General features: G+C 39.6%; 1 protein-coding gene across 4 annotated transcripts in view; it reads right to left on the bottom strand.

The window, feature by feature from the left end:
• Positions 1–2,690, bottom strand: part of pcf11 (PCF11 cleavage and polyadenylation factor subunit) — a 39,177-nt gene extending 36,487 nt beyond the window's left edge. For all 4 annotated transcript variants that reach the window (XM_060825997.1, XM_060825996.1, XM_060825995.1 and 1 more), the window contains exon 1: positions 2,334–2,690. In XM_060825997.1, the coding sequence (XP_060681980.1) occupies positions 2,334–2,504 (171 nt within the window). In that variant the 5' untranslated portion in view covers positions 2,505–2,690. The remainder of the gene's footprint in view (positions 1–2,333) is intronic.
• Between the last annotated feature and the right edge of the window lie 8,883 nt (positions 2,691–11,573).

Below are 11,573 nucleotides of genomic sequence, written 5' to 3' on the forward strand. Positions count from 1 at the left end.
CTCTCAACCATCTGTCAACTTTTAAACGATAAGCTGAGATGTTGATGAGCAGCATTAAATTGAAGCTAGTGGGCACCATAACTTCAGATTTTTAGGGCAAATTCACAACCAGTCTGAGGTTCTAGGCTTAGGCAATGCCATGTTGTTACTTTACTAAATCCAGTTCCCACTGGAACAATCCACACTAATTCAGCAATCTACTGGCAGAATGGTTTTGCCATACTATTTAGAATCTTCCAGAAACAAACTTGAAGACAGTATTTATTTTCTTGAGTAATGTCACAATCAACTTCATGGTACTGGTACTGAAATTATGGAATCCATATAATTTTAGTGAATTCTTTTGATTAAGTGGATTTTTTTTTAAAAAGGAAGCCAGAAACAGCAGGTAGGTCACAAGGACAAAACTAATGTCAATGTTATAAACCATTGCCAGCAAAAATAACCAGTGGTTGTGCAATTTAAATCCTAAGGAACCATGCGCCATAGTAGTGAGACAGTATGCAACAGCATCAGTTGCAGCACCCCAACTTGATCCAGCACATTGGTTAAAAATCAAGAACACTTTCAACAGACATGAACAAAACTGAACAAGTGACTCAAGGCTTTGAGAGCCAAATGCAACATTGGTTGAAATCAGCAACTGCAGACACGTGCTTGTGATTTTGCCCAATATCAAAATGTTAAGTGCAAGCATGATGTACTGGAAGCAATCCTGCTCGACTTGAGGTAAGACAGGTCCCAAAGTGCCAACTGTGTTCACAAACACACTGGAACCAAACAAAAATATTTGGTCTCATGAAGTAGTGTCTTTAATTTTAAAATGTGGCATTGAAATAAAAGTTGCTACAAAAAAGTTGTGCTCTTTAATGAAATAAAACTAAATTATAAAACCGGCCTCACACTCTGGCTTTGTAAGGGAAACAGAAGTGGCAGATAAGACTTACGTTGCATAACCCATGAAATAAAGTCAAATTAAAGCATTGTAGAGTGTAATCAAAATTACACTTGTGTTTGGTCCCATGTGTTATAAGTCAGTTGGCGTAAGGCAATATTAAAAGCTCATACTAAAATGCCTGTGCTAATAACTATTACTGGGGTCAGATTTTAAAGTTACATTGCTGTTTGGTAAAAGGCCTATAGAATGAGCCTTACTTAGAATTTGCAAGGAACTTTAAGCAAAACTAATGGGCAAATACAGAAAAACATCTGGATATCTAAAATTCTAACTTGACATCTAGATTTTATCTTTACGTGTACATTTTAGTATTAATCATGTTGCTTTTAAGATCTAAGAGAATTGTCAACTTTCTTTCCTAAAAGACACAACCTGTTACCTCACCACAAGCATTCAGCTTTGTGACATGCGCTCTTGAAAGAAAAAATGAAACACTAATGAAAACCTTGTAAGTCTGTGAAAGAAATAAGACAAAAGAACGTATTTCATTTTCTTTATTAACATTTTTTCAAAGAACCATTTAAACATTACCATTTAAAACACGTTAAATTAAAAGTCTAAAGTTTAAAGGAAACTTAATTTGCTGACCCAGTTACAAAGTGAAAAACCCAACTACACTCGTTTATATTCAATTAATGTCAAATTACGTTAGAAATGTATTCAAACAAAGGCGAAGGAAATGGGTGGAACTAAGAAATAAGAGCGAATGGCAAAGGCTCAAAGGGGGAACAATTTGTCTTAATTCACCCTGGGGAATTCCAAAATTTAAGCTATTAGTAAGTCTAAGAGAACACTAGACAATGCCCGACTTGAAACACGCGAAACTTAACGAAAGGCTTTAGTGAACTACGAAGCAACTCGAACACTCAACATGGCGTCTCTTGCGGTCTGGGTCGGGGCGGCTGTTCCCGCACCAACTGCGAACAAGCCGCTGGCGCCGGAGTGATTAGAAGCGGAGTTACTCCGTCCGGAGTGAGGGGGCAAAAAAAACTCGCAAACCTCGCTGACTGTAAAATCATACACAAGTGCCCGCTCCACACCTAGATCTAAAAACCTTGGCTAGTATCTGACCGTGGGCGTGTTTGAGAGAAAAATGGAGATTAAAAAAATATATATTTTAAGGAAGAAAGGCAACGCACGATGAGAGGCGGCGCGGCCGGCGCGGGCGGCCTGATCGTTGGTCGGTCTTTGTGCGCCAGCCCTGGGCCCCCGCCGCCATCTTGATTAACATTACAACACCGACAGCAAAAGGGTGTGGGACGGCAGAAACACGGCGGATCAGTCGATCAAACAAAGGCTCGACTTTTCTTTTTTTAAAAAAAAAATCCGAATTTTCAATTCAAATAAAATAAAAACAAAAACAGATTTTAAAAACCTTGGTTATTTGTGCTTCGATTAACTTGACGATTTCCGGCGAATACTTCAGGTTCTCTTCGGCCAGGATAGTCAGGTTGTTGATATGGGGTTTACTGTTGAAAGTCAGGTCTTCAAGCGACGACTGATATTCTTTACAGGCATCCGCCTTGGCCGTATCTTCCGCCGCCATCGTTGCGTTTAAAAAAAATTAAATTCGATTCGCTATCAGCGCTTAAATAGTAAAATAATATTTGCCTTTAAATATAAGTAGTTATTCCCTAAACATATACATGATACGGAAGTCCTTTCTCAAAAGCAAGGAGGGGGGAAAAAAACAATGCTAAACCGCTCCGCACAGCTCAGCACTTGTGTCCTCTCTCCTTTCCTAATACAAAATGGCGGCTGCATCAGGATAAACGATTCAAGAGCGTCACAATGGGCTGTGATTACAGTCAAAGCCCATTGGATGGTCGTCGTGATGCACACAATCCACTTGCTTCCCATTTGTGGCTTTGGGCGGCGTTAGTCAAGGCATTGTGACGTTCCATGAAGTACGACAGCTGATTGGTGCTTCCTGTTGTAGTTTCCCGTCTCGCTGTTTTCCTCCATTAGGGCGGGGCGGCGGTTGGTGTCGTGTGCATACACACACTTTCTGGTGTTGTGTGGGCTGGAGGAGTTACGTCATCTGGACACGTGGATTCCCATCCAGGCTGGGATGTGGACATGTGACCGGCTCAAAGTTGCACACGATTGTGGTTAGAGGGTTCGTTGTGAAGAATTGGGGAAGACATTTTGTAATCTTCTTTGATATATTTCATCATTGCTGTCGATTATATTTTGTAAACACAGCTTTTTGTTAAATATATGATCGTTCGATACTTAGCTTGAATTCCTTTATCAATTGTCATCTTCCCATTCCCTGGTTTTCTTGAAAAATATTCTGAAGGGCCATTACTGATGTTACACAGGCATGGTATAACCACTGAGGAAATTCCCAAATGACACAATGTGATTTGTTAGGGAAAATGTAGTCAGTACGGTGAGCGCTTTTTTTTGTTTATGTGCCAGTATTTTCCATACTTGTTAAACAATAAGTTGCGTTGATATGTTTTGAATACTGTTGACTCCAGTGGGAAAAATTCTGGAAACAAACTTAGATTTAAAACATAGATTTAAACCGGGTATTCATTTTTTAAAAGTGTACATACTAATTAGGAGCAGCAGCAGGCTACTCAGGCCCTTGAATCTGCTCCACCAAATTAAATAAATGATCCCTTATTTTAAAACTGATGCCTAGTTCTAGAGAGTTAAAAATTCACGCAATACCAGGCTATAGACCAACAGGTTTATTTGGAAGTACAGTACTAGCTTTCAGAGTGCTTCTCCTTCATAGGTAACTAGTGGGTAGGATCATAAAACTCAGGATTTATAGCAAAATAATATATTGAATAAACCTAGGTTGCTATTAAGTCTTTCACCTTTTAGAATAGTTTGCAGGTTTTGGTTTATTAACATGTAAGTCCCAGAACTTATTTTGAGCTGCATTCTTGAGATAACTTAAGGTTTTATAAAAAAAAAGGTGACAGCTCAGATAATCTATTAAAGGTGTTGGATTAGAATCTGGATAATTGGGGCTCTTTCTGACTTAGGTGGGACCTATACAAACACAATGGCCTTCACCTGAACCAGAGAGGTACCAATCTCCTGGGGGTGAAATGTGCAAATGCTCTTTGGGTGGGTTTAAACTAATTCAGCAGGGGAATGGGAACCAAGATTGTAGTTTGAGTATACGGGAAGTTAAGCTTAGTAAAGTCAGAACTAAGATTTCAAGCTCACAAGAAGTTGCTTTGAAGTGTGTCTACTTCAATGTCAGGAGCATCCAGAATAAGGTGGGTGAACTTACAGCAGTGGTTGGTACCTAAGGTTTTGATATTGTGGCCATTTCAGAGACGTGTGTATTGCAGGGACAGGAATGGGTATTGTGTGTTTAGGGATTTAGATGTTTCAGTAAGAACAGAGAAAATGGTGAAAGAGTGGCTGTGTGTAGCACTGTCAGTCAAGGACACACTATTTTGGTTGCAGAAAGGATGTTTGAGGACTTGTTTAATGAGGTAGTATGGGCTGAGATTAGAAACAGGGAAAGGAGAGGTTACCCTGTTGGGAGTTTTCTGCAGGCCTCCAAATAGTTCCAGAGATGTAGAGAATAGGATAGCAAAGATGTTTCTCAATAGGAGCGAGAGTGACAGGGTAATTGTTATGAGGGACTTTAACTTTCCAAATATTGACTGGGAATATTATAGTTTAAGTACTTTAGATGGGTCACTTTTTGTCCTATGTGTGCAGGAGGGTCTCCTGACACAGTATGTAGACAGGTCAACAAGGGGCAAGGCCACATTAGATTTAGTGTAGGATAATGAACCTGGCCAGTTGTTAGATTTGGAGGTAGGTAAGCACTTTGGTGATAGTGACCACAATTAGGTTATGTGATGGAAACGGCAAGGCAAGAATTATAAACTGGGGAAAAGGCAATTATGATACAATTAGGCAAGATTCAGGATGCATAGAAAGGGGAAGGAAACTACAAGGGATGGGCACAATTGAAATGTGGAGCTTGTTCAAGTACCAGCTATTGCGAGTCCTTGATAAGTATGTACCAGTCAGGCAGGGAGGAAGTTGTCGAGTGCAGGAGCTCTGGTTTACTAAGGAAGTTGAATCTCTCGTCAAGAGGAAGAAGAAGGCTTATGTTAAGATGAGATGTGATGGCTCAGTTAAAGCATTTGTGAGTTACAAGTTAGCCAGGAAAAACCTAAAGAGAGAGCTAAGAAGAGCTAGGAGTGGACATGAGAAGTCGTTGGCAGATAGGATCAAGGAAAACCCTAAGGTTTTCTATAGGTACATCAGGAATAAAGAATGACGAGGGTAAGATTAGGGCCAATCAAGCAGAGTAGTGGAAAGTTGTGCGTAGAGTCAGAGGAGATTGGGAAAGCACTAAATGAATACTTTGCGTCAGTTTTAGAAACAGGAAAGGAGAGGTTACCGTGTTGGGAGTTTTCTGCAGGCCTCCAAATAGTTCCAGAGATGTAGAGTTACAGGCTGCTAGACTAAATGGGATTGAGGTCCATAAGAAGGAGGTGTTAATAACTCTGGGAAGTGTTCTGATAAGTCCCCTGTGCTGGATGGGATTTATCCTAGGATTCTCTGGGAAGCCAGGGAGGAGATTGCCGAACCTTTGGCTTTGACTTTTGTGTCATCATTGTCTACAGGAACAGTGCCAGAAGACTGGACAATAGCAAATGTTGTTCCCTTGTGCAAGAAGAGGAATAGAGATGACCCTGGAAATGATAGACCTGTGAGCTTTCGGTTGTGGGTAAAATGTTGGAAAGGGTTATAAGAGATAGGATTTATAATCATCTAGAGAGGAATAAGTAGATTAAGGATTGTGAACATGGTTTTGTGAAGGGTAGGTCGTGCCTCATAAACCTTATTGAGTTTATTTAGAAGGTGACCAAACAGATGGATGAGGGTAAAGCGGTTGATGTATATATGGATTTCAGTAAGGCATTTAATAAGGTTCCCCATGGTCGACTATTGCACAAAGTACGGAGACATGGGATTAAGGGGGATTTAGTGGTTTGGATCAGAATTTGGCTAGCAGAAAGAAGACAGAGGGTGTGGCTGATGGGAAATATTCATCCTGGAGTTCAGTTACTGGTAGGGTACTGCAAGGATCTGTTTTGGGTCGACTGTTGTTTGTTATTTTTATAAATGATCTAGATGAGGGCATAGAAGGATGGGTTAGTAAATTTGCGGATGACACTAAGGTTAGAAAAGTTGTGGATAGTGCTGAAGGATGCTGTAGTTACCGAGAGATGTAGGTAAGCTGCAGAGCTGGGCTGAGAAGTGGCAAATGGAGTTTGATGGAGCCTTTGGAAGGAGCAAAGGAATGCAGAGTACTGGGCAAATGGTAAGATTCTTAGTAATGTCGATGAGCAGAGAGATCTCTGTACCCAGGTACGTAGATCCTTGAAAGTTGCCACCTATGTTGATAGGGTTGTTAAGAAGGAATAAGGCGTATTAGCTTTTCTTGGTAGAGGGATTGAGTTTCGGAACCATGAGATCACGCTGCAGCTGGACAAAATTCTGGTGCGGTCACATTTGGAATATTGCATACAAGTTCTGGTCATCGCATTATAGGAAGTATGTGGAAGCTTTGGAAAGGGTTCAGAGGAGATTTACTTTACTAGGACGTTGCCTGGTGTGGAGGGAAAGCAAGGAAAGGCTGAGGGACTTGAGGCTGTTTTCATTACAAAAGAAGAAGTTTGAGAGGAGACTTAATTGAGACATGTAAGATAATCAGTGTTAGATAAGGAGGACAGTGAGAGCCTTTTTCCTTAGTTGGTGATGGCTAGCATTAGGGGACGTAGCATTAAATTGAGGGGTGATAGATATAGGATAGATGACAGAGGTAGTTTCTGTATTCAGAGAGAAGTTAGAGCGTGGAACGCACTGCCTGCAACAGTAATAGATTTGTCAACTTTAAGGGCATTTAAATGGTCATTGGATAGGCATATGGATCAGAATGGATTAGTGTAGGTTAAATGAACTTCAGATTGGTTCCACAGGTCAGCGCATTATCAAGGGCTGAAGGTCCTGTACTGCTGCAACATTCTGTGTAATGTTCTATGTTCTGTGTGGAGTCTGTCTGCCTTCTGACTGTCTGGCTCTATTTCCAAAGTAGGAATTTATAAAATGTCATATGGATTGACTGCCTACAGGTTGTGTGTTTCTTGACCAAAAACAGAATGTATCTGCAAATATAATTCTACAAATGCAAATTCACCCCATAGACTTATTTGTGTTTGTGTGTGAGTGCGTGTGAGAGAGTGTGTGTTCGTGTGCTTGATAGTGTGTGAGTGTGACACACACTTTGACCTTACTGAGGTTGATAAAATCATGAGGGTTATGTCTAAGATGAATGGCAGGTGTTTTTCCCTAGGTTGGTGCATTTCAATACTAGGAGGCACAGTTTTAAGGAGAAAGATTTCAAGATGACCATGAAAGGCATTTTTTTTTTACACATAGTGGTTCTTGTGAGGAATGAGTTTCCAGAGGAAGTGGTGGATGTGGTTACAATTACAACATTTAAAAGGTATTTAGATAAGTACACGAATAAGAAATGTTTGGAGGGATATAGGCCACGTGTAGGCAGGTGGAACTAGATTAATTTGGGATTATGGTCAGCATGGACTGGCTGGATCGATGGGTCTGTTTCCATGCTGTATGATTCAATAGCATCTCACCAAGTTACTTAAGTTGCTCAAATATATTTCTTTGATAGAAATATAAAATTAAATTTGTTTTGTTAAAAGATCTCTGGTCATGGTTGATAAATTTTCTGCCGATAGTCAGGTTTGGATTGTTAATTTTAAGAAATAACAGGGAACAAAGAAGATAAGTTGATGTTAATCAGCAATGAATTTATATTTCTTGAAGTCAGGGCTATGAGCATTCAGGAAAAACTTCAGTAAAATAATTGCCAACTAAATGGCTGCATTGTCTTTATAGCTGAAAAATATCTGCTTTACTCTGACCCATTCTCTCAACTGTCAAAGGCGAATGATTCAAGGAAAACTGAAGCTCTCCTTGAAATATAGTGTCAACATTGTGCTTTGAGGAGCATATCACCAATCTCTCAGAATGACAATTTGTTCATTAAGCTGCATCATTATTTGAAACTCATGGCTTTATTGATGTGATAAACAATAGCAGTGAAAGAGACAAAGCCTGAATTCTGGATTCCATCACTTTGTGGAGTATTCCTCATGTACTTAAAAATAAAAATCAATCCGTTCAGTCACGTGAAGATCCATGGCAGAAACTTAGAACCCTAAGTAAACATTAGTCCTAAAGCAAGGAGGTAGGGGGCAGTCAGCAGAAAGACTAAAAATAATAGAATCCAAATAGATGTGATTAAATTAAGTGAATCTGATCAAAACTGGTGCTCTCTAGATTCATTTACAATGAAAGATAACATAGAAAGCTAATACATATTTGTCAAACGTTACCAATGTTTTCTTGATCAGAAGTATTTGACAAGACATACGAAGACACCTGCAAAACACATAAATATCCAGTTCAGAATACATTATTTGTACACACCTTAGTTATGTAAATGTTTTAATATTTACTAGTCTTATGGGCGAGTACTCCAGCATGTAAAGGTCATGAAAAACATTTACCAAGGTGACTAACCATGGAAGAGGATAGCACAGGCCATTTAGAACAACATATCTGCTGACTCTTTCAAAGAGTTATCCAGTTAGTTCAATTTCCATTAAACAGAAGATAACAAAGAACTGCGGATGCTGGAAATCAAAAACAAAAACAAATTGCTGGAAAAGTACAGCAGGTCTGGCAGTGTCTATGGAGGGAAAGCAGAGTTAACATTTTGATCCAATTCTGAAGAAGGCTCACTGGACCTGAAATGTTAACTTTGTTTTTTCTCCCCCCAGATGCTGCCACTAATTTCTGTTTTTGAATCCCATTTCAATGTTCTTTACCTTTAATCTTGCAATTGTTTTTGCTTCAAGAATTTACGCAATTATGTTTAAGGGATACTGTTGACTTTGAATCTGCTATTCTAAGATCCCTCACAATACAAATTTTAACTGCTCATTGCATAAACCTTTTTCTTCATGTTCCTATGCTTTTGACAATTACGTTAAACTGGTGTCTTTGGTTAGTGAACCTTTGATAATTTAGAAACATGTTCCCTTATTTATTTCATCCAAACTCTTAATGATTTAAAACACTTCTATCAAATTGCCTGTTAGACTTTTCTGTTTGAAGGAAAACAACTTCATCTTCTCCTCTTGATCCACGTAACTTAATCCCCAGGTGTCTGGAAGCACTGTTGTGACCCTCTTCTGTACCCTCTTCACATTTTAAGGCTTTAAAGCTTCTCTCCTAAAATGTAGTTGCCAGAATTGATAAGAGCAGAGTATATTGCCCTTTTGATCTGACTGTGCCATTAATTAAGATCATGGATGAATTCTTACATTGGTAACTCACCTTCTCAGGGGCACCTAGGGACAAGCACTAATTGCTGACCCAACCAATGCCACCTCTGTCCCTCAAGTGAATAAAAATAAATTTTACTTTCCATTGTATGTCCTTACACTTTGCTTTCCTTACTGCCAAAATTTTATTGATTTCAGTCTTGAAAACACTCATTGACTATACAACCTTTTAAGATTGATTGCTCCAAAGGTTAAAAATGCTTAGTGATAATATTTATCACCTCAGTCCTAAATGACCAAAGCCTTATTCTGCACCTGGATGTCTTTATTCTGTATTGTAACATGCAAGACAAAGGATTTGTCCCAAGAATATTTGGTACTGCCTAACCAATTTGAGCTATAAATAAATATGCCAGATATCTTCAAGTATATGTAATCAATTTACCTCATTTATTGTTACATTTAGATACCACAATGTACTAGGACATATTGGCAATGGTGGTATCTTTATACTTGCTCTTGTGTCAATCTGTGTGTTTTCCTGTTTTTCTTTGGGCGGCACGGTGGCACAGTGATTAGCACTGCTGCCTCACAGCGCCTGAGACCCGGGTTCAATTCCCGACTCAGGCGACTGACTGTGTGGAGTTTGCACGTTCTCCCCGTGTCTGCGTGGGTTTCCTCCGGGTGTTCCGGTTTCCTCCCACAGTCCAAAGATGTGCGGGTCAGGTGAATTGGCCATGCTACATTGCCCGTAGCGTTAGGTAAGGGGTAATATGTAGGGGTATGGGTGGGTTGCGCTTCGGCGGGTTGGTGTGGACTTGTTGGGCCGAAGGGCCTGTTTCCACACTGTAAGTAATCTAATCTTTGGGCAAATGTTGTTGATGTGGCAAAAGGTTCTGGTTGCAAGACCTTGTCCATAATGTATTATATTCACAATGTGGAACACCTGCATGGGTTTTCTGGGTGGAATTTGTTCCGATTTGCTTTGGGTCAGTCTTGCTGTGAACTTTATAAATCAGCTTATGTTTATGCAAGTCTAATGCACTCTTTGTTGCTGTTGTGATGCTGTTTGGTGCCCCTACTTTCTGCTTGGTTGTGTCCTGTTGCAGCTTCTGGGCCAGAATTCTTTCCTTTAAATGTTTAAATAGCTATCAAATAACATGATTTTGAATTGGTTATCTCCCTGCCTGGCTTTTCTCAGCTCAGAGGTATTCACAGTTGGTAAAGAAAGCCTTGTTCCCTACTGTTTTCTTTACTCATTCAATTTTCTGTTCTCTGGGAACTTCTGACTTCTGTTGTAACTTTAGATTAGATTAAATTGCTACAGTGTGGAAACAGGCCCTTCAGCCCAACAAGTTCACACCGACTTTCTGAAGAGTAATCCACCCAGACCTCTACATTTACCCCTGACTAAGACACCTAACACTGTGGGCAATTTAGCATGGCCAATTCATCTGGCCAGCACATCGGCTGCTTCTCACCTTCGTCTTCAAGTCTGCTTTGCTGCTTCTTTGTTCTGCTTTTTAACTTGAAACACAACAATGGAATCAATCTTACCTCCACTAAATTAACTGCAAATTAAAGGATCATTCATCCTTACATTGGTACAATAATAATGCAATGCAACTGTGGAAATTCAGCATAGAAACCAAATATGTAAACAGAGAGCCAGTGAAGCAGCAGTAGCAGGGTGACCAACATGGGGTTGTGACTACACAGGGGGTCAAAACTGTATCAGTGATAGCAGAAAAGAATGAGAATACTTACATTGAGTCAATCCAGGACTTGCAGCATTTATATTTGGACAGGCTGAATGTCATAAAAATATTGTACTCAGAGAAGATGTAATTCCATCAATACACCCTCCCAGAAAAAGCAGCTTACATATAGAAGAAATGCTTAAGTGTTCATTGGATGACATGAAATGCAGTGACATCATCCATTGTGTTCATTACCACTCAGAACCATGTTGTTCAATGATGTGTATACTTAAAAAAGGACTGAGATGGTTAAATCTTTCTCTAAGGAGTTTCCCACAAAGGACTCAATTCTTTCAGTTTTGAAATCCAAATTCATTGGAGTGATATTTTTCTCAAACTGAGAGTAATCTTATTATCAAATATGGATAATGGTTGGTACATTTAGCTAAGGAATCACATGAAGCCAGTACTTAAGAATACCATTTGGAAGACATTGCTTCCAGATGTTACCTTTTGTTTTTTTGTCAGTCAAAATCTGTC

The sequence above is a fragment of the Hemiscyllium ocellatum genome, chromosome 6 (assembly GCF_020745735.1).
Source record: "Hemiscyllium ocellatum isolate sHemOce1 chromosome 6, sHemOce1.pat.X.cur, whole genome shotgun sequence".
Lineage (NCBI taxonomy): Eukaryota > Metazoa > Chordata > Chondrichthyes > Orectolobiformes > Hemiscylliidae > Hemiscyllium > Hemiscyllium ocellatum.